This window comes from Nuphar pumila, chromosome 6 (genome assembly GCF_984573655.1).
Source record: "Nuphar pumila chromosome 6, dmNupPumi1.hap1.1, whole genome shotgun sequence".
In the NCBI taxonomy this organism is placed as follows: domain Eukaryota; kingdom Viridiplantae; phylum Streptophyta; class Magnoliopsida; order Nymphaeales; family Nymphaeaceae; genus Nuphar; species Nuphar pumila.
This window is the reverse complement of record NC_143254.1, coordinates 8272044-8296915: the sequence shown is the minus strand read 5'-3', so window position 1 is coordinate 8296915 and position 24872 is coordinate 8272044. Positions and strand designations below refer to the sequence as shown.

At 36.1% G+C, this 24872-nt stretch overlaps 1 protein-coding gene across 1 annotated transcript in view; it reads left to right on the top strand.

The window, feature by feature from the left end:
* LOC149833825 (uncharacterized) overlaps positions 1-23798 on the top strand; it is a 34383-nt gene extending 10585 nt beyond the window's left edge. Inside the window, exons 2-10 of the mRNA XM_090009224.1 lie at positions 5485-5958; positions 10020-10081; positions 10685-10739; positions 10978-11076; positions 17537-17623; positions 19146-19262; positions 21009-21101; positions 23328-23358; positions 23482-23798. Of these exons, the coding sequence (XP_089865350.1) occupies positions 5485-5958; positions 10020-10081; positions 10685-10739; positions 10978-11076; positions 17537-17623; positions 19146-19262; positions 21009-21101; positions 23328-23358; positions 23482-23672 (1209 nt within the window). The 3' untranslated portion in view covers positions 23673-23798. The remainder of the gene's footprint in view (positions 1-5484; positions 5959-10019; positions 10082-10684; positions 10740-10977; positions 11077-17536; positions 17624-19145; positions 19263-21008; positions 21102-23327; positions 23359-23481) is intronic.
* Positions 23799-24872: the final 1074 nt, after the last annotated feature.

Below are 24872 nucleotides of genomic sequence, written 5' to 3'. Positions count from 1 at the left end.
ATGCGATGAAATAAAGTGAAAAAGAAGCATTGATGATATATTTTTTTAAACTAGCATCTTCCCCTAAAAAAAAGGGAGAAAAATTATAAGTGCACTTCGAACCTTGTTTTTGAAGCTTGAACATCAAATTGTAGTGAGAACTCGATGAAAAAACTAAAGGCTAATTTTTCAAATTGCTCCCATGTTTTTAGTATAATTCAAAATTGCACCAATGTTACAAAACTTTTCGTAAATGCACCTAAACTTTGTTATGGTTAATAGAAAAAGCCCATGGGCATTTTTTACAATAAATTTATGGCAAAATCTCAAATATAGCCTCTAAAAGTTTAGTAATATCATTTTTTATTTCTGTTTTCCTCTAAAGCTTAAACTCTCTTTTTTGAACTAATTTGCCATGGCATGGGGGTTGATGACGATGTAAAGATTGATTTTTTGAACCAATTTGAACCAATTTGCCATGGCATGGAGGCATAAACAAAACATTGGCATTTTCTGAAGATTGCAATTTGTTAGGCGAAGAAGAAGAAGAAGAAGACAAAATGGATCAAGTATATGAAAATTAAATGGAAAAACAAACACAAAATGGATCAAGTATATGAAAATTAAATGGAAAATAGGAGAGAAAATTTTAACATTTATGGCGATTTAGAATATGGGACAAGTTCTAGCCATTGGTGCAGCTGATGCATCTCTAGGTTTCCTAGACATGGCAATCAGCAAAAAAATGATTTCATTAAAACTAAACAGATAAACAAGCAAATAAAGACCATTAATGGTGAGCATTAGCAGGTTCTGAACAAATCTTGAATTCATGACGAATCACAATAAAATAGAGCCCACTTCCCTTCTCAATACAACAGAACGCTAAATAAATGCATGTCAAACGATAATCTATTCCACTCCTTAATAATCAACAAAACATATCAATATGAGAAAGGTCCCCCTAACCATCCACTGAAGTTTTATTCATTCTACTCCACCATATGCACAACCATGACCAAATGGTCCAGTCTTTAGGATAAAAAGGATCTACTATTGGACCAACATAAAACGGGAATTTCTACATCAAAACTTTCTAATCAGTTTTGACTAGAGATATGAAACAACCTACAAATTGGACTGAAGGTACATGAACCAAACAGTCATTACACTTAGAAGCCTTTACTCACAGCGCACTTGCTAACCCTATGATATCCCACTATCCCAGTGCACCAACACATTATTTATGACACAACGGACCACCAACGCAAATAACATGGCATACAACATACTGGGCATTCCAACTAGGATAAACCTAGTCTGAGCAAGAAACAATCATAATATTCAACAATGAAGAATCCTCTTCCTACAATTCCCACGATGGAATACCTTGACATGCCCTTTGCAAGATGAGGAATCGGAGGAAGAAGAAGAAGAAGAAGAAGAAGAAGAAGAAGAAGAAGAAGAAGCAAGTGATTACCTGCGCATCGCCAGGCGGTGGCGGGAGGCTGACGAGGAGCGGCAGCTGGCGAGCGACGGCTGGCGAGCGGTGGACGGGGAGCGGCGGCTGGCGAGCGGCGGCGACAGGACGGTGGCGAGAGCCGACGGGCGGCGGGAGGGAGAGGGCGGCGGGCGGGAGCAATACAGCGAAACAGGAAAAAGAGAAAGAGGGATGGGATTAGGGATTTACGCGACATTTAGCGACGGCTTAGCGACGGAAAAATTCCGTCGCTAAGCCGTCGCTATATCAAAATACCAAAATACCAAAAAAGCGACGGAATATATTTTGTCGCTACGCCGTCGCTAATTAGCGACGGATTAGCGACGACAGATTTCCCTCTCTAAATCCATCGCTAAAATGGTGTTCTTGTAATAAAAATTAGCGACAAAAATTGCAGTCGCTAATCCGTCACTAAGTAGCGACAGATTAGCGATAAAAGTTGTTTCCTCGCTAATCCGTCGCGAATTAGCGACAGATTCTATCTCTAGCTAATCTGTCGCTAATTAGCGACGGAAAAAATCCGTTGCAAATTTCCGTCGCTAATTAACAATTTTTTTGTAGTGATGCTTTATCGTAATCAAAATTAAAAGAAACTATGATAGAGTTTAGATCATTCACCTTCATCCCTACAACACTCTCAAATTCATGAAAAGCTAATCATCATGAATTAAACCTCTTAAATGGTTTATTGTATGAAAAGCTAATTGAATATCATAACGCTAATGCATGGTGTGCAACATGGATTGGATAGTCTAATTCATGATGATTTAGATTTGAATATATATAGGTCCAAAGTGATCAGACTGATTAGAATAGATTTTATAAATATGTAATAAATAAAAGTATATGTTTGAAAATTCACACAATATTGATTTTCTTTATTGTTTTGAATGGTGAACATGAATAGTAGGAGTTTGGTTTATTAGTAAAAATTTTATGTATATTTGTCATGGATCCATGCAAGTAATGAATGTTTTTCACTAATGTGCATGTAACTCTTATCTTAACTGTAAGTCAAGATATAATTTAGTATAGATTATGTGCAATGTTGATACAAGATGTCATAAGATCATGAGAAAGTCATAAGAGACCTTAGTTGACCAATTTATACATATGAGCTTATATGAGATAAAACAACATTGTCGATATATGATGTATAAGCAAAAACATAAAAATATTTATCATGGTGGTACTTTAGATAATAGTATATGTTTGTTTGTTCTATTAAAATTTTGAATGCATACATTCGATGTATTATTTACATTAAAAGTTATGATAAAAGGATGATTAAAAAATTTATATATTTATGTGAGATAGACATGACTTAGTCCACGATAGTGAAATAGTAGCGAAAAGACCTCAAGATGTCATAAAAAATTCATAGTGTGTGTGAATAAGTCTCAATCCTTAACATGAAAACTCATGTATCTTCATGATAGTTATTCTCAAGATATCTGAAAAATTTATTTTATGCATAGTATGCCAAGTTTAAGATGAGTATAAAGCTCCACATAACCATGAAAGATACATTAATGATGATTAGTATACCAACTAATATCATAGATAATTTAATATTAGGTAAATTATGTCCAATAAATAGATAATTAACTTTTTTTTGGTGCATGATATGAAAATAGAAAACATATAGCAGTGGATTATTTACCTCCATGTGATAAAGTTGATAAAGTTGATTAACACTATTTAACATCCACACATTCAAGCATACCTTAAACAAGTCGGATAGAGTTTTCACCTTCGCAATAAAAAAATAACCAAATTGTTTCATCCAATATACTTGACTATAGATAAATTTGTATTGAATAAAAGTACCCTTGTTTAATCTCAGGTTGTTAGATAAAACTAACCTAATGAGAATATGTTTTATCATTCAAACAATCTTATTACTAAGTCCAATCAAGCCAAGTTATGAGTTGCATGCAGACTTGTCACAAATTCTTAAAAAAAAAAGGTTGACAAGATGCAATTAAAAAGATTTTTTTTGATGAAATTAAAATAACTAGGAAAAAAAAGGCAACCAATGAATATTTGGAGGAGCTAAATGCCATAAAAAATTAAATGTGATTTGGAATCGTATGAACCAGAATCACAAGGGTCCACTTGCGATCCAATTATGCCAGCAAATGAGAAAACAAGGGTCATGACCTGCATCAAACCCCGATGGGTATGGATTTTGATGACTTTGAGATGTCAATACCACATCAAAATCCGGTTCTTACTGGACCTAACAACTAGACCTAGGTCCAGATACTGATAACTTATACCAGACCTCGTTAAGTATTAAGTTTTTATATAGTAAAATATAATTTTTCATATTGTAAATTTGTGGATCTTAATTTGTATGGGGTCAAACCCAAATCTGGTTTAAAATTTCACAAACCAGACTCAGGTCCATATACTTTTTGGATGCTATTAGTCTGACCTAACTAGCTGATCAGACTTACTTCAAGTGGTATCAAACCTTAGTTATGTAGGACCTGATCCAAGTCAATCAGGTGGAACCCGACTCAATTCACAAGCCTATTCCTAATCATTTATTTGCAATAATAGCCTTACTTTTTGAACTTATTCCACTCTTAGCCGACTCTCATGTGCCATGCAGTCCCACTCGTTAGAGGTCTCACCAAGTCAGCTAAACCCAATGAAATCCATGAAGTAAACATATATTAGATATATTCTCACCAAGTTTTAATAGACCCATGGGTTGAATGAGTTTGGAACTTGGACCCATTGGAAGAACTGATATGTAACTTTAGTCTAAATCAATTCTATACTCAAACACTTTTCATATCTTGACCCTATTGGTTCTTTATAACATGCATTCAAACTGACCGGAACTTGAACAAGATTTGTATCCAAACTTGAGGTTTGAAAATAGAGAACACAGTGTGTTCTTTGGGTGCATAGAATCAAACGTAAAGCTGTGCTTTCTTGGCGGAGTTAATAAATATAAATCATAGTGACAAACGTTAAAAACGGCAAAAATTCGCGAGAATTTGATTTTTTTTCATAAATGTCGCATATTTTTGGCAAAATCTCATGAATAACAAAATAAATTAAAAATATCTTTTATAAGAAAATATTAAGTTTTCAAGTGGAACCTTCGTAACTTAGTCTGAACTGACCAGGTCAGGGCCTAAAACCTAGACCAAAACCCAGCCCATGGTGGGCCAGGTTGGCTTGGCCCATCAAGCTGACCCATTGCCCAGCCCTAACTTCAAAGGGATGATCCATTTGGGTCTATCATAAAGAATATGATGGAGTCAAATGTAATCCTCATTGATATTTGGGGTTCACCAAGTAGTTATCAAATTGATTCAAAAACCAGATCTAATGAAACCCGATCCAAAGTGATCCAATTGGACACCTTGGCCAACACCAAAATGAAAAATTCAACATGGCAGCCACAGGTCAAGACCTTAATGATCCTTAGATCATGACCGTCCAGAACTCAATATATGTAGTTGATGGTTGTCCACGTTCTTATGAAACTTTGGATCTCTCTCACCACAATACAAACAAATGGGAAGCAATCTGGTGTTTCCTCTGCATGATACAACGTGAAGTATCAAATTATTTGTTGTTGCATCTCATCTGATTTGGAATCACATGAGATTTAGAAACTGAGTTTCATTTGAACAGTACTTCAAAACAATCAAACATAAATTTTTTTGGCACATAACCCAAAAAACAAGCTTGAAAAATGAGTTAGCACGTAACCCCAAAGTGAGATTTGGAAAGGCGTAATGAGATTGTAGAATCTCATGAAATTTGAAAGCGATTATCACAAATAAGATTTAAGAAATTCAAGTCTCAAAACTAGTTACCTCCAGTTGCCAAGAAAAGAGGACATCCAACAAATGGCAAAGACCCTTCGATACGAAACACACAAATAATGCATTTAAACGTGTCGACCGAAGAGAAGAGTGGGGACTTATTTTTCCAAGATCTAAAAGTGAAAAACAATCAAACAAGATTAAAAAGAGAGAAGGGAAAGGGGAAATCGTTTAACGGTGGAAGCAGAGGAATGGTGGTTGCGTAATTTGATTGATCGGATATTAATTTTGTTTCTTTTAATTCTCCCTTCTCTCTTTTCCCCTTCCTTCCCATTCTTCCAATCTTGTACACACACAGAGAGAGAGAGAGAGAGAGAGAGAGAGAGAGAGAGAGAGAGAGAGAGAGAGAGAGAGAGAGGTGGTAGAGCTGGGCTTTATCGGCTAAAGAACAGGGGGGAGCGGAGGGGCGCAGGTGGAGCATCTAAATCTGGCAAAGACCCAGCAACAGGAGGGGTTGAGGTCGAGGGCTTCGTGGAAGCAGGTCGTCGGTGGGGATCACGAGGACTGCCGGCCTTGGCGACTCAGACTGAGGCTCAGCAACATGGCCCTCTCCCTCTCCTGGCCCTCCGCCTCCTCCTCCTCGCCGCCATCACCACCGCCTGTTTCACCCTCCCCATCGATAAGGTAAACCGTCGCCTCCTCCTTTTCTCCTTCTTCTTCTGTTGCCCAGTTTCTCGATATCGTGGGATCTGTTTCGTCCTTTTTAGAGATTGCCCATTAACCCAATCTGCCTGCTTGCTTGTAATAATTCCTCTTTTGGCGGAATAAGGGGTTTCGTTCATTTTGTTCTTTGGTTGTGGGAACTCGTTAGGTTTTGTATGATCTGATAGGGATACCGTTATTTTCCCATTCTTTAATGTGTTTGATTCAATGGTGATTTAATTTCAAGATTATCATGGTTCGTTTGCTTGGCACATTTTCTTTTCTTCTCCTTTTTCAGAATTTGGTCCTAATTGTGGGAATTGGGACAAGTTTTGAGTGGTTTTGCTTCTTGCCAAGTGCGTTGATGTTCTCTCTTTACAATTAATCGGGTTGCATTTGATGTGTAGGTGCAGAATTGGTCTCTTGATTGCTTTGTTTATGATTTAATTGGAAAATTTGATTTTGTTAACTCCGTGTGTATGTTAATGGAGGATATGGGCAATGTCTCTCTGGTGTATTATGTATTTGGTGATGCTTGAGTTAATGGTTTGGGGGCCAATTATGTAAATGGTGGGTTGCAATCAATATGTTTGTGCAAGGAGGGAGTTCTCGTGGGAGTTTTGCTCTAGGAAATGGCTTCATGTTGGGGCTTTCCTTTGTATGCAGATCATAATTACTAGGATGCGAAATGGATACGGGAAGTAATGCGTGAAGCGGAAGTGGGGAAGCAACTGTTAAAAAGTAGTATGAAGAGGGAAGATGGATTCGTCTTGGAAGACATTTTGGAAGCGGGTGAGAAGTGAAAAAGGAAACATGAAGGAAACAAAGGGAAACGAGTGGGAAGTGAGGGAGAAGGGGAAAAATTAAATAATAACACAAAAAACAAGGGGGAAACAAAGGGAAATGATTGGGAAGTGAGGGATTAGGGGAACAAATAAATAATAACACAAAAAACAAGGGGGCAATGAAAGGGGAAGTGAGGGCAAAATGAAGGGGAAGCGAAAGGGAAACGAGTGGGAAACAAAAAAGGATGCGAGAGGGAAGCGAGTGGGAAGCATGCTTTCCCCAAATGAGAAGCTAGTTTCCCCCATGCTACTCCCCAAAGAGGGAAGTGTGGCGCTTCTTGCTTCGGAAGCGCTCTTCCCCCCTTAGGGTGGCACTTTCGGTGACTATGATGCAAATCACCATCGATGCTCATCTGTAAATTGGCCATGTAAATTTTGTAGACAAATTACATGGCCTTGTTAGTGTGAAATTTACCTTTGATTGTGTTAAAGTCAAATTTTGAGTACTTGCAAACTTTTCTCATTTCATACCTTTTCCCTTCTCATGGTGACATGAATATCTTTCTGCTTACAACAAGTGCAGTCCCGCCTCAAAGTTTGGCTTCGTGCATTGCTATGATCATTCTAATGTCTTTGATTTAAATCTTACCTTTGAATATATGGCTTATTCAACTTGATTTTGGTTTGGTCAGAGCTTTTTATTAGTCCTATACTCCTATATCATATCCCATTGTGGTGGCTATTCCCCCATGCTTAGTTGTCAAAGACGCTAGGCGGAGCCCCCGTAAAAAGACTAAGCGAGGCCTAGGCGGTACCCCACATAATTTTTTTTAAAAAAAACATACAAAATATGTAAACAAACTACTAAAATTAATAACAAACATGTATACAACATAAAATCAATCAACAATAAGCAATAGACAAATAATAACATGTCGAACACTGTAAAGCAATTATATTACATAAAAACAATCAAATAGATAACTCATATGCTTATAGATTATATATGAATTAAGTACACATATATGTATATATATACAATTATATATATATATATAAATATAATATAAACACATAATATTGAAAATTTATAATATATGTTCATGATATGTTAATATATATAATTATATACAATTACATAGGAAACATATATATGTGTGTGTAACTGCACATCAAACCGAGAGACTACCTCGACTAGGCTGCCTAGGCGGCACCTAGGCTCCGCCTTTGACAGCTAAGCGGAGGGGTGAAAGGAGGAGGAAGAAGAAAAAAAATAAGGTAAAAAGGAAAAACAAAAGAAGAAAAAAAGAGAATAAAAAAAAGAAAGATTTTGGGGCGGGAGAAAGAAAAAAAGAAAGAAAAGAGTTAAAAAAATTTATAAAAACATGACAACTATGTCCCTGAAGCTTAGACATGGACAACCTAGGTAAAAAAACAGGGCTCTACCGCCTAGACCCATAAGCCTAGGCACAACTTTTGACAACTAAGCCCCCATGGCTATGAAAAAGAAAAAACATGAATATGATGTATATATGTAACTGATTTCTGTGTTAGAAGGCGGGAACATGAATCTTGACTATTACCCATTGTTATAAAAAACGGGCCTTGAGGCGCAAAAGGCACGCCTCGCCTTGAGGCACAACCCTCTGTGCCTCAAGGCGCAAAAAAAAAAAAAATTTACAACAAGATTTCTGAGCTATGTCACATGGGTGCGGGTGTGGGGATTCGGCACTTCCAAAAAACCCGGGTGCAGGGGTGCGGCAGGGGCAAAAATGTATATATATATATATATATATATATATATATATATATATATATATATATATATATATATATATATATATAAAGGGGGGTCCGGGGGTTCCCCCTGGCGCAGGTCCTGCTGCGCGGTTAGGGGCGGGGGTCCAGGGGGGGCCGCCCCTGGCGGGGGGTAATAGGGGGGCAGCGCCCCCCCCCCCCCCCCCCCCCAAGATTTTTTTTAAAATTCCGCAGCCCATTTCATAGGGAAAATATATATTTTTTTAAATAAAAAAAATGGACCGAAATGACCCTAGGTGCGGTCAACGCACCCAGGGTCGGGTTGACCGCACCCGGTGCCGCACCCACACCCGCGTTGAGTCGCGTCGACGCGGGTGCGGCACTCTGCTAGCCGAATCCCTGTTACATAGTTTCTGAGACATAATCAACAAGATTTTTGTAGGTTAATCTCATATATTTTCCAGTTATTTCAGTTATGTAATCAGTTTCTTAGTATATTACTATATTTTAACTTTTGTTGGTTAATCTCGTATATTTTTCAGTTATTTCAGTTATGTAATTAGTTTCTTAATATATTTTAACTTTTGTTGGTTAATCTCATATATTTTCCAGTTATGTAATCAGTTTTTTAGTTACTTTTATATGTTAATCTCATATTTTTTAGAATAATCTCATATATTTTAACTTTTGTTGGTTAATCTCATATTTTTTCCAGTTATGTAATCGGTTTCTTAGTATATTTTATCTTTTGTTGGTTAATTTCATATATTTTTCAGTTATGTAATCATTTTTTAGTTACTTTTATATGTTAATCTCATATCTTTTAGAATAATCTCATATATTTTAACTTTTGTAGGTTAATCTCATATATTTTCCAATTATTTCAGTTATGTAATCAGTTTCTTAATATATTTTAACTTTTTTTGGTTAATCTCATATATTTTCCAGTTATGTAATCAGTTTTTAGTTACTTTTATATGTTAATCTCATATTTTTTAGTACTTATTTGAGATTTTCTATTTCTTATTGGTTGTTATTTCATCAATACAACATTTCTTTATTTATTTGTATTTTTAGATACTTTTTTATAATTTTTTTAAAGTTTTAAATTTTTTTTTTGAGGCTTACGCTTTACGCCTCGAGGCTTACGCCTTGCCTCGGTTTTTGGTGGAGCACCTCACTACGCCTCAACACTTTTCGCAACACTGCTATTACCTTTATTCAGCATTTGAGGTGACATAGGGAGTAATCCTTCACCTTGACAGGGAAGGCATGTGTTGTTTATCTGGCTCAAGTTGGTTGTTACTTTTTGGTAGGCAGTGAGAATTTATTTGCTTACTCACTTATTTTTGTTCACAACCAAAGATCTCTCTTTAGTGCTTAATTGATGAATCTTTTATCATATGAGCGTATGTTTAGCATTGTCTAATTTACTCGTTTGCAAATTGGGCCTTGTATTGCTTCTGCTAGTCTTACTAAATACAAATGCATATGCTGCAGATTTTGAAGGATTTTTTGATTTGGATAAAGCAGAATCTTGGTCCTTGGGGTCCACTTGTTCTGTAAGTTTACATTTCCAAAATCATCCACACCACATGCACCCCTTTTTCTCTCTTTTCTCCCTGGTATTATGTGTGCATTCAGGAAGATGCTTGGCAGCTTGCACATATACATGCACTTTTAAAAGTACTAAACAGCATATTTTTGACCAGTTTTCATCACGTATAGGTCTTTGTTTTCAATATGATGTAATCCCTTATAATTAGCTGCTACCCATATCACAACATTTTAAAAGGTTACTTCGATTAGTTTGAAGTATAAACTTTATGTTAGACCATCAACCTACAAGACAATGTGGCAACCTTTGTTCTCATTGCCATTTTCGGATATTTCATTTCTGCACTCTCTTGCACTATCTTTCTAGTGTTAAAATATGAATATCCAAAATTCAGGCTAATGAGTATGTTCACCCTTGCTGTAATTCTCATGGTAGGATATTGCTGGCATTTATTTCTTTTTCTTTTTCTCTTTTTTCCAAACACCAATATTCTTGATTAACTCTTGTGGACATTAAGTATAATTTGAAAATAGTCCTTTTAAGCATGCATAGTGCACTATTCTTGTTCTATATTGCGAATCACTAACTTTCATTGTAAGCTATGCAGAGCTGTTGCATACATACCTCTTACAATACTAGCAGTTCCAGCTTCAATACTTACTGTAAGTATGGAATAGCTTTTTCAGTTCCTTTTGGGAGTTCTATGCTGTTGGTCTAGTATTACTGTTACTTTCAAGGATGATGTGACTCTATTGCAAATAATCAACAAGAAAGGCTTTTCTGCATGTTTGTTCCATAGTATCTTCTATTTAGCCTTGTGACAAGTATGTTGTCATGTTGATTTTAGTGGGTTTCTTGTATAATTGGCATATATTTATCATGCATATTTTAATGTTTCAGCTGGGAGGTGGCTACCTTTTTGGGTTGCCTATAGGCTTTATTGCAGATTCTCTTGGTGCAACCATTGGCGCAACAGCAGCGTTCTTCCTTGGTAGAACGGTTTGTATCTGAATCCTCTTATTGTGAAGCTGCCCACTGTGAGCATATTTTTTCTTCTGGACATCTGAAGGGTTCATGAGGATCATTTTTGTCCTTATTTGCATGTTTGAGAAAGTTTCTTCTGTGTTCAGTCAAGGCCGATTCACTTATTATATTTCAATATGCATATTTTATTTCATCAGTGTACTTTATGACTTAAATCCATAGAGACGTCACTTATGGACTTGCAAGAACACGCTCAATCAAGAAAACCTCCTGATCTATGACACATGGGTGCACGGGTGCGGGGGTGTGACACTTTCAAAAAACTTAGGTGCGGGGGTGCAGCAAAAATATAAAAAATTATATATATATATATATATAAAGTCTAAAAGTTGGACATAAATGACCTTGGGTGAGTTGACCGCACCCAGGGTCAGGTTGACCGCACTGGGTGCCGCACCAGCACGCGCAACTGCATCGCGTCGACGCGGGTGCGGTATCTAGTTGGCCGAATCCCTGTGACACAACTCTTGATTGAATAAGTCACACTACCCTCACAAGGGTCAAAATATTCTTGTTATTGCATAGAAAAAACTCTTTTAGAGAGTAAAGAACAGAAAGGCCTATTTATAATACAAGAGGCCACAAGGGAGCAACCCAAACTAGCTGTTGGGCTGCTCCCAGCTCCAACAGCTACCCAACAGCTAGTTGGAGCTGCCCCATTATTACAAAAAAGAAAAGGTACAAAAATAAATAAAAAAGAATAAAAAGGTGGTCAACCCCTAATGGGCTGATGCCTATTACAGTGAAATGACCAAAATACCCCTGATGGGTATTTCGGTCTATATATATATATGTATATATGTATATATCTATATATACATATAAGTATATATATCTTAACACCTCCCCTCAAACTCATGGTGTAACAATCGAGAGTTTGCCAAGTAGGAAGTGAAATCTAGGTGATGGGAGCGTTTTAGTGAAAAGTTTTCTAGTTGATACTCAGATGAAACGAGCGGCAATATGATGGTCTTCTTCAGGAATTCTTCACGAACGTAGCGGCAATCCATTTCAATATGTTTTGTCCTCTCATGGAATGTATGATTGCTTACAATATATACATCTCTCTTGTTGTCACAACATAATCTTGAGGATTCTGCAACGTGAACTCCTAAATCCTTTAGTAATTGTCTTAACCATACTAATTCAGACGTAGTTGTTGCCATGACACGATACTCTGCTTCAATGGAAAAGAGAGACACCTTCTGCTACTTCTTGCATCGCCTTGAAATTAGAGAATCACCTAAAAAAACACAGGAACCAGTGGTTGAGTGTCTATTATTCACATTTCCCCAGTCAAAATCAGAATATGCAATGACTTCTAACCTATGCCACAGGGATTCGGCCAAACAGGTGTCGTACCCGCATCGACGCGACACGACGCGATGCGGCACCCGGTGCGGTCAACCTGACCCTGGGTGCGGTCAACGCATCCAGGGTCATTTTGGTCTATTTTTTGTATTTTTTTTGAAATATTGCCCTACAAAATGGGCTGCGAAATTTAAAAAAAAATCTTGGGGGGCGGGGGGGGGGGGGGGGGCGCGCGACCCCCCTATAACCCCCCGCCAAGGGCGGCCCCCCTGGACCCCCGTCCGCTGACCGCGCAGCGGGACCCGCGTTGGGGGGAACCCTCGGACCCCCCTTATATATATATATATATATATATATATATATATATATATATATATATATATATATATATAATTTTTTGCCGCACCCCCGCACTCAAGGTTTTTGAAAGTGCCGCACCCCCACCCCCGCGCCCGCACCCGCACCCATGTGACATAGCCTCTAAAGAGGAAGAGGATGATGAAATAATCCATAATTGATAATAGTGGGAGCATGCTGAAATTGACTAACAGAATGAATAGCATGAAAAAATATCAAGACGAGTAATGGAGACATAAGACAAAGCTTCAATCATTTGTCTATATGGAATTGGATCCTTCAGAGGTTCTCTATTATCTTTCTTTATTTTCGCATTTATGACCTCTGGAGTATCAACTCGTTTTTCATCTGAAAGTCCTGATCGTTTTATAATCTCTGCTGCATACTTAGTTTATGACAAAATTAACCACGAAGTGAGTAAGCCACTTTTATTCCAATAAATTATCATAAAAAACCAAGATCTATCATATCAAAGTTGCCTTTAAGTATATCTTTGATATAATTAACTTCTTGCTTGTCACCTCGTGTGATAATCATATCATTTACGTAAAGCAGTAATATTACCATTCTTGCATTAGAAGACTTAACAAACAACACAGTGTCAGTATACCAAGATTTAAAATGGAGTTGTGTCATCACACTACGGAAACTATCATGTCAACCTTTGGGAGATATTTTTAAACCATACAAAACTTTTCATAACCAAAAGAGTTTTTCATATTCTAAACTTAAACCTGGTAGAGGATCCATGTAAACTTTCTCATTGAGATTACCATTCAAAAATGCATTTTTTATATCCATTTGAAAGATTGATCATTTTTTAATTGATGCTATAAAAACAAGGGTTCTAACAGTGGTCATTCGAGCGACTGGAGCAAATGTTTCGTCATAGTGTATCCCATATTCTTGACTGTATCCCTTGGCTACTAGCGTAGCTTTATATCTTTCTAATGTCTCATCCCATTTAGTTTTTATCTTCTAGACCCATCTACATCCTATAGTTTTCCTTTATTTAGGTAATGTTTGGATTTCTCAAGTTTTTGCCTTTTCTAAGACTTCTAATTCATCATTCATCGTCTTAATCCATTCTTGATGATTTTTAGCATATATAAGTGCATGACCATTAGACACTATCTATACTTCTGTTTAAAAGAATCATAGGATACAAATCTACTAGGAGCTTTTGAAATTCTCATAGATTTTCTAATACTAGAAAAATTTACATCTTGATTTTGGGAATATTTTTCTAAAGCACATGGTGGATGGTCTTCAGTACGTCGAGTATAGGTTTGTGTGTCACTATGAGATAGGTATATATTATCAAGACCCTCGTTCACATTCTCATTTACATCATGATTGTTTTCATTATCACTCTCATTCACATCATGAATGCTTTCATATCTTTCATGTTCATTGACATGGTAAAAAAGAAATGAATAATCACAATTCTCTTGAATTTTTTCTTTGCCAAACCCATTTTTATTTTCAAGAAAAATAACATTTCTTGAAACATATAATTTGTTTCTTTCAATGTCATAACATCTATATTCTTTTTTATTTTCTGCATAACCTAAAAAATACAAGGAATTGCTTTTGGAGAAAGTTTGTCATTTTTATTGGTAAAGACAAAACATTTACACCCAAAGACTCTTAACCTTTTATAATTGGGGGATGCTTTAAATAAATTTTCAATAGGAGAGATATTTTCAATGTTTTTTTGAAGGCATTCTATTTATCAAATAAACCGTCGTAACGGCGGCTTCGACCTAAAATTTTTTTAGAACATTTCTTGATATAAGTAGTGTTTTAGTGGTCTCCACAATATGTTCATGCTTCTTTTCGGCTAGTCCATTTTGTTGAGTTGTGTACGGACAAGATTTTTGATGAATAATTTTATATAGGTCAAGGTAATTTTCGAACTCTTTTGACACAAATTCTCCCCCGGAATCGGTTCTAAAGATTTGAATATTGGTTTTAAATTGAGTCTTTGTATAGAAATGCAATTTTTTAAAACAATCAAATACTTTGAATTTTTGTTTAAGAAAAAATATCCAAGAATGTCTACTATAATCATTCACAAACATAACATAATAAGATACACCTCCTTTGGATACAACCAGAGTCAGTCCCCACATATCCGAATCTACTAATTAAAATAGATTTTTAGATATAAAATGTCTTGGCCCAAAGGGTAAAAACTTCGTTTTACCAAGAATGCAATCTTCACAAACAAAATCTCCTTCTTTATAACTTGTAAGAAATGGAAACAAGTGTAATTTGGACACACTACGATGTCGTAGTCTTTTGTGCCAATTTTCTATATCTTTCTTTTCCACAAAATTATAAAAAGTATATTTTGATAACTCAAGATTGTCCATAACATAGAGATCTCCTCTTCTATAGTCTCGCCCAATCGGCTTCCTAGACTGGAGATCATTTATTAAACAATCATTAGATTAAAACAAGACTTTACATCCATGATCCGTAATTTGGGAAACAAATAAAAGATTTAAATTCAATTTTGGCACTATTTTAATATTTGGTACGTGAAAGTTTTATTGTTTTTGAAAACCCCCAAAACTTTTGATTTTTAAGGAAGTTTCGTCGGCGGTTGAAACATAAGAGTTATTTGGGTTAGTATGACATTCAGATAATATGGATTCATTTAGAGTCATATGGAAAGAGGCACCAGAGTCAAGGATCTAAGAAGTCTTACCAAGGTCTTCACTTGTGGATACGGTCGCTCCCGATATGGAAGAAGCTTGAGTTTTGAACATTGGTTGTAGTGCCTCTATTAGTTGCGCCAAAGATAATGAGCCGATGCATTTGGAGTCGTCTACAAATTTTTTTCAAAGGATGTTCCCACCGAACCAACCCTTTTATCATCTCTATGATCTTCTTTCCTTCTTTTGGGACAAAATGACTTGATGTGTCCCGGTTTATAGCAATGGTAGCATATGATTTTGCCACCCTTTTTGTATTAATGATCACTTCTTTTATCGATTTGACTTCTTTCATAGTCATTAGAGTTTCTTCCATTCTCATTTTTCACAAAGTGAGGAAGTTTATAACTCCTAGTGTGGTTACTGAGCTTTGACATAGCAAGCATGGATTTTTCATCCTTTGAGGCGGATGGTTTTTTCAACCTATTTTCTTTCATAGTTAACTCTTCAAGAGTTTCGACTATGGTTGGTACACCTCCTCTATGAAGGAAAGCCGACTTGGTTCCTTCAAATTTGGGTATAAACCCATTAATGAATTGGTAGAAATGTTCCGTTCTAATTTATTTTTCACGAAGTTCTACATCTTCGAGACAATGCAATTTTGGCTCTAGAAGAGCCCATTCATCCCAAAGGAGAGAGTGCATTGCAATATTCTCTAATGCTCATCTCTTCTTGGGTCATGGTTCTTACTTTGTTTTGCACATTGCATATGTGAGCAATGTCCTTGAGACTATACATATATTTAAGGTATTTTCATGCATCACTAGCAAAATCAAATTTCGCTAAGCTAGAGCACTTGTAGATGTCTACACTATTGATGATCCATCCAATTATCTTGGAATGACTAATCTTCCACTCTTTCTATTTCTTTTCATAATCGGAGACGGCTTTAGACATCTCTTCTCCTTGAAGAGCAACTTCCTTTCCATTCTCAATTTTGGTAATAATGAGTTTAGGCTCTCTTTCGGTACCATCAACCAAACCCCATAAACCCTTTTCTCATATTTTGTGCTTCACTATGGATGCCCACATCACATAGTTCGTATCATTGAGTCGCACTGGAATGGAGACGATTACTTCTCTTTCATTCTCCATGTTTTACAATAAGGAGAGAGAGAGAGAGAGAGAGAGTAATACAAGATTTGTTTGAGAAGCTCTTTGATAGTGCGCTTTCCGATGCAACGATCCACAATCCGATGCTCCACCAAGCTCACGGTCCTCCTCTTGATATTATCCGAATGAATAATATTTCAGGAGCACCAAAGCTCTGATACCATGTAATGAAATGAATTAAATAAAAAAAGACGTCACTTATGAACTTGCAAGAACACACTCAATCAAGAAAACCTCTTGATGGAATAAGCCATACCACCCTCACAAGGGTCAAAATATTCTTGTTATTGCATAAGAAAAACTCTTCTAGAGAGTAAAAAATACAAAGGCCTATTTATAATACAAAAGGCCACAAGGGAGCAGCCCAAACTAGCTGTTTGTGACCGTTGGGAGCAGCTCCAACAGCTAGTTGGAGCTGCCCCATCATTACAAAAAAAGAAAAGGTACAAAAATAAATAAAAAGAATAAAAAGGTGGTCAGCCCTTAATGGGCTGACACCTATTACAGTGAAATGACCAAAATACCCCTGATGGGTATTTCTGTTATATATATATATATCTTAACACAGATGAGCATAGCATTTCGCTAATGGCATAGGTTAGATGTCTTTATACATAACCCTCTAGTAACATTGTTCTTAATGAACCAGAATGTTCTAATTTCCTTTTGCAAATAGTTTCTTCTATGTTCCTCAGAGTCGTCTTTCATCTAATTGGAAAGGGCTTTTTCTTTCTTTTGCTCATTCTGATAGTAGCTGCATGAGTTAACTTTTCATAATTTACATATTTTATGATTGGTCATTTACAATATTTGTCCCCATACAATATAATTTTATTCTTTCCCATGTAATTGTGTATCTGCTTGATTTTCTCTCTTGTGGTGGTCGATTACTTATTCTGGTATTTCTGCAGATTGGAAGGCCATTGGTTATTTCAAAGCTGAAAGATTATCCACAGTTTCAGGCTGTTGCTATAGCAATTCAGAGATCAGGTTTTAAGGTTTGAAGGACCTTATCTGAATGAAACTCATTTTATATGCAAGTTTTTTTGTTGCCTGATAGTTCCCTTGGGTTTTCTCTTTCCTTATTTTTGTTTATTGCTCGTCAATTTACTCTATACTTCAGCAGATAGGGAAACTAGGGGATAGTCCACAAATTCAAAGCAGAGGTCCCTTGAAATTCACTTCCTCTATTTTCAGTTCATGAATTAGCAGCATTCTGCATTTTTTATCTAAACCCCTCATGTTATCTGCTTTTGGTAATTTTATCCTTCTCGTTTTGTGTATTTGCATTACAAGTTCTTCTCATCATATACAAATTTGTTTTATGGACTCCCTCCATCTCTCTTCCATACTTTTATTTTTGGTACTTGTTTTACATTCAAGGCCATGTGTTTCAAATGATATCTGTGTCCCAACTATGTTTCCCTGATATGATTGCTTGCCTTTTTGAAGTTGATCCATGCTTCGGGAATCTGAAGGTTGTTTCTATGTATACGGCAGTTGATAACTTCATCTACTGAGTTTGAATCACAGCATAAACGATAACCACATCATGGTTGTTGCATAATGCCCTAGCACATGGAATTTTGACTGGTCAGTTTTATTAACCTTTTTTCTCTCATTTGGATTGTCGGATTGTCCCGAATCTCCCTTTGTTAAACAGAGGTTTTTGTTTTAAGTATTGGTTTATCTGCCATTCATTGTATTAAGGAATGCCAATTTCAGATTAACAGTTATTGAAAGCGAATAGTTGACAAATGGTGATTTTTTAGCTTACTGGTAGTAGAAAATTATTAGTTAAGGCGAATTTTTACTCCCAATCTTAGCGTTGAACTTTGGGCCTTGTGGAATGGGGGAAAATTGTGGGATAAACTTTAGCAATTCTGATCTGATGTTCTGGTCTTTTGATTTTTCGTCTTGAAAAGATGAATTATACTGTGTTATAGTTACTTAATCGTGACTAGGTATCCTTTCCATTGTATTCAATAATTCAATGCATGTGTTTATTTGCTTTTGGAACATTTAGCTTCATTTAGTCACCAATATCAGTCTTTGCTATATCTCTCGAGTTTTTTTTTTGGAAGATTTTAGATGTGGTTTCTCTCAGAAAAATCTCAACATTTTGAAAAATGAAAGAAATGTGAAAAATATGTGAAAGATAATAAATAAATTATTCTAATAGTATTTTCCCTATAAAACTATTACAGAACTGTTAGAATTTTTTTAAAAATATAAAGTAAATAAAGAATCAGAAGAAATATAAGCTTAAAATATATATGAAATAAGTTTTTTTTTTAAATTTCGCTACATTATCATGATATATCAAGATATTTATGTTATGGTGATGTTTTGAAAATATCATGATATTTTTAGTTTTTTATAAGTTGTTGAAAAAACATTAATAATATTTTCAAAATATTAGCAAAATATTAGCAAAATTGGTTACTATGCTATATTCCCGCATGATATGGTTATGGTGATATGAGTAGTGATGTCACATTAACTATTCTGTTTCTGCAGATAGTACTACTGCTCCGGCTTGTTCCTCTACTTCCGTTTAATGTGTTGAACTACCTGCTGTCCGTGACTCCTCTCAGTGTAGGAGAATACATGATGGCTTCGTGGTTGGGAATGATGGTATGTGAGACTCTCTCTCTCTGTTGCATTATAAATCTTTCTTGCAGGCCCTATACAAATGTTATTCTTTGTTCATTTATTACAACATAGTTGTTTGTATGAATATGGCATCATATCAAGAAATTTTATGCATTTGTTTGTTGGAGATCAAAGACCAAACCTCATCTGCTGGAGTGAGGGCACTTGATAAATTCCACTTACCGTTTTGAGATGTTGGAGATCATTGTTTTCGACATTCATATTAAATTTTTGTCTTGTGTCTCAAGTATCTGCTTTTCCCTGAAACTTTGGGTGGAACAGTTGATCAACTTGTAATAATCATTAATTATCTATGTTGGGAAAAAATGTAACAGAAATAGCAGCTGCTTTCATGCAAAAGATAATCATACTTGTATAAAACAAAGACATATATCTATCATCCAATTTACAGAAGGCATACTCAGTTTTGAGACAGCTTCACTCGCATGAATGTGTAGGGTTTGGCTGTTTCTCAAGGGTCTGTTTGTGTGTCACAGTAAAAGCCACCTTTCTGTGGTAAATGGGACTTTTTCTGTAGTGCCCACACCAGAAAGCTTTGGCTCATACAAGCAGAGGGAAGCTTCTTCCATTCAGAAAGTTCCTCTCCACTTCTTGCTCTTGCACTTTCAAGGGATCTTCAATCACAATTCAATCCATACATTGGCAGGTGCAATTTGATGTTATAGCTTGTGCAAAGCTGAACTTACATTATCAGGTGCAATTCGATGTTATAGCTTGTGCAAAGATGAAGCAGCAGTAGGCTGACATCTCATGGATTGACAACCTAGGCTAGTTCAGCTTGCTCTCACATCTCATAACTGATTGATGTGACACAATAGTTGTTTCTCAGTGCTAAGATTCAATAAATCTTCACTTTGTTTTTAATAAAAAAAGGGTATATAATCGAGAGGTTTTAAGATTTTTCCTATAAGCTGAGAAAAGAGAACACGTCTAATTTGTTAAGACTTGAGAAAAAAATTAGTTAATTTGCAATCTTCTGATTGAACTGCACCCCAGCCATGGCAAGGGAGGGAATGAGGGCCCAGGAAGCAAGAAGAAAAGTGCAGGATGAAGTAGCATTTCTTCAATTGGATGGCCATGACATTGTGTCATGTCTTTTTAATGGTTGAAACTGTTTTTCGTGGAAGGCCTAATGACTACCCAAAACATACCCAGTGGCATGAGGAGAGATGCAAGAAAAGGCTTCTATGAAAAATACAAAAGGGACAATGATCAGAAGATCCTTCTATGAAACCACTTATAGTTAAGATCTGTTTCATGTCTGAGCTTCTGTTGACATGACCATACTACTTTTACCAGTTATGCATGTTATTGTTTATTCAAGGCTTCTATTACCTGAACCTTTTCTCAAACAAGTTTGGCACAGATTATTCTCACAAGTCATTTGCTACCTCATTCATTTTGATATTTGGGATATCACGCTCTTATGTAATCTTTTTGGTGTGATACCTTTGGTTTGAGTAGATTGTGGTGATTGGTGTTATTGATATTTGTCTGTAGTGAGAGCAACAGGTGGAAAGATTTTCACCTTATGATATCAGTTCTTCATTATAGATCTTGATGAATGATCTAGCGTAGACTTCTTTAGTAGGCTGTTGGATTTTCAACTGTCGAGTGTCAGTATGTTATCATCTTAGTTCCCCTTCTTATGGCACACTTTTTTCTTTTCTGAAGTGCTTGATGATTACAGTTTTCATACTATTGTAGCCTATAACATTTGCATTAGTGTATATTGGGACAACTTTGAAGGACCTATCTGATGTGACACATCACTGGAGTGAAATTTCTACAACTCGTTGGGTAAGTTGCTACTCTTGATTTGTAAGTAATTGCATTCTCTTTATGTTTACTCTAGATTGTGGAAATAATGTGATGAACAAAGCATGAAATTGTCAAACCAGCAAGGCATATATATGGATGGATCTTTCATGCATAATGATCATTTACTAGCATTTTCAATAATTATTGATTTTCATCTTTTTATTTTTTGGGGCCAGATAGATTGTGGCTTGGTTGCTATATATTGTGATAACCTACAAGGTGTTTCCATATTAATCTCATCAAAGCATATTGGATTTCAGTGACCTTTTATGATCACAGTTTTCCATCTTGGCATTCCATTTTGCTTTTGTCATACTTTATGCAAGTAGGTCTGTATGTTTTAAGGTACTGGATGCATAGCATGCACATAAGTGAATGTTTTCCCATGCCAATGGATATAGGCACATGCATCTTTGAAATGATACAATTTTTTTTACCTCTGACTATTCAATATTCTGATGAAAAATAATATCAGACTTTCCATGGGTGAGTCCACTTCCAATTTGGCTTGTGAAGTATGTGTTCTCATATGTCCAATAGATCTATTTGTTGACTGTTGTTGATTGGTGATTAGAAACAAATATTAGAAAGAAATGATTGCTTAGTATATTATTGATTTCAGAATCTATATATTTTATGGTAATTGCGTGGAGTATTGCTCCACAAACTGTTCATCAATGATTGAAGAATATGAACTTTTCACTTACTAGCATCACAAACTATATATATATATATATATATATATATATATATATATATATATATATATATATATACCCCTAGTTGGAACTCATAGGGGGAGGTTGTTTTGACCAAATCTCATCTCTTTGATGTGTTCAGCATGGTCAAAATATTAGGAATCAACCTTTGGATCATTTTTTTGACTAAAAATACAATTTTTTGGGGATTGAAAATTTGGTATATTGTAGGTTGTTAATTCTTCAACCCCCAGAAAATCCGACATACACATCGGAGAAACATGGTCTAAGGGCCGGCTTTTACTAAACCAAGCATGTAGATCACATTTGAAGGTTTTATGTGCAAAAAAGAAAAAAAAGAAATTAATGTCACTTGGGGGTTCGTTACCCATGAGATTAGCAAATATCATACCCTATTCTATATCATGCTCCATATCAGTTTTGGTGCATTTACAACCATTGATTTTTGAATTGCTGAAAAATTACGCTCACATATCAGTATCCACGTATCCAAACATTATTCTGCTTTAAATGAACCATGTCGATCACATGTGAGGGTTAAAAATGCAAGAAAAAGTGATTTGCTAAGTCATTTGTACATAGAAACAATTGTAGCAAATATGTGTGTGTTTTTACACAATTACACTACATTTTACAAAAGCAAAAGCATTTGGTAATGTCACCGTGATGTCATGTTGGCTCTGAAAGTCATAGGCGCAGGTTGTTATGATCCAATCGGACCTCATAGATGTGTTCAGCATGTTCCAAATAGTAGGAACCAGCTTTTGAATCACATTTTTTTAATAAAAAAACAGGATTTTATGACCTGAGAAAGTATTGCACATTGTAGACCATTGATGTTTGAAACCTTATAAAAACATGCCAACATGTCATAATCAGGCGATTCAAAAGCTGATTCCTATTATGAAAAGCATGTAGATCACATCTGTAAGGTTGGTTTCATGAGAAACAACAGAAAAATGAGAAAATGAGAAAAAAGAGGCACTTGTATCTCATGTCGCCGTGACCAAATGTTTCCCCTTCAGAAAACATTCTAAATATGAAGTTGTAGACTGCCATTTATGAACATGTCTAAAGCATGTCAAAGTTATATAGTTAACAGATCATGATCAACAAATATGTAGTTAACAATTGATACTTTTGATGCTGAGCATAGACTAAAGTTAATAAGATGGATAAAAATGGGTCGAGTTAAGGTTGGAACCTGGTTAACCTGCACCCAGTGCTAATTCAGGTACAACACCAGTATGGGGGCCTTGTAGTTGTACCCATGTTACACAATACGCACATACTTTCTGATGGTAGAATTTGATGCCCACATTTTTATTTTTCTTCTATTTTGTGCTGTGCCAACTTTTGAAGTTCATACAATTCTATTTCTATGATTATCAAGGAAAACACTTGAAATAATGGTATCTATCTGGTTTGTTTAAGTTGCATCGTCAGGCAAAATCTCTGATATGCGTCGCTAATGACATTATTGCAGGTGCTACTTGTATCTGGGCTTGTGCTTTCTGGTGAGTTATCAAGGATGCTAGTCTGTTATTTGACTCTTCTTACATTGAGCGGCTCAAAGTATGCATCTGAGCCATGAACATTGACCCCTCAATATCATGATTTACAACTGCTCTTTCTTGCAGTGATCCTGATGATCTGTGTTACCAAAGTAGCGAAGTCATCTTTGGAGAAGGCCTTGATGGAAAATGAATCTGTTGTGGATGGTGTCATACCCTCGTCTCAGTTGCCAGTTTCTTCTGTTGACCCTTCAATGGATCTCCACCAGCCACTAATAGTCAAGATTGGCCCCGCAATTGATGGTCATGAAATGTGAGAAAATAATAATATGATGTAAATTCTCTCTCTCATGACATGATACAGGCTTAGCGACGCAACAGGATGCGTCTCATGTATTTTTGACACCAACAAAAAATCATGGCATATACATGACAAGGCTATAGCTTTTAGGGAATCAGATCAGATCATGCTGAACCTGAGCGTTTTTGCTCATGCCGACATCGTGACCGTCTATTTGCATTTTGGATGAATGCCACGTAGTTTTGTTGACTTTTGAGCTTTTTAAAATGCAAATCGGATGGCCAGGATGTCGGCATGAGCAAAAAACGCTCATGTTCAGCATGACCTGATATGCTTCCCGATATAGTAAAAAGGTTATTCAGAAGTTGAAGTTTATAATGTGTATAGTTTGCAATTAAATAAATAAAGTAGCATCAGAATTCCTTGTTTTTTGGGTGTTGAGGTAGATAAAACAATAATTTTATTTGATAAAGAATTGAATCAAGACAAAAGGGTTTGGTAAGACAGTGGAACGGCTAATTATGTTGAAAGAGCATAGTGACTTCATTGATGACTTTGCTGTGCAGCTCTACACACCTTATCATGAATCGACCTGCCCTGCTGCTCAACCGTGCAGAGGACGGTTGCCTTTTCCCCACAATATGAAGTGGGAAGGGTCCGGTGGTTTAGCTTGTAATAAACAACTGGGGCACCTACCAGCCTTACTCTTCACAATTCTTCACTTGTAATACGCCCGCAGCTGTTTGATGGTGCTTAATGGCAAGCTTTAAGTGGTTTTACTGCAAACTAGGCGGTTTCACTAATGCTAAATCGCAACCACGTCAATCTATGAGGTTTCATTTCATTCCACAATGCAGTCAGGAACTAGCTTCAACAAGAAAAAACAAGAACACCCACCCACCCACAACCCCACGAATGCACACAGCACATATATAAAGATGCATTTACACTCGTAGACACACAGCAAAATCATCAAGGATGTTCCTTCTCAAGAAGGCAAATCCATCACAGTATATTTGAAGTTTTAATGTATCTTCGACCGAATGAAGGATTCATGGTCTTTGAAGGATGCTAACCTACTTGAAATATATTGACGATTCTATAAATTATCTCAAGCACATGATATTTTTTGTGTTTTGTCGCTTAGGTATCTTGCTTCCTCTCCATGTCTTATTTGTGAAGATCAAATCTAGGTGGGCCTATGGACTTGAATATA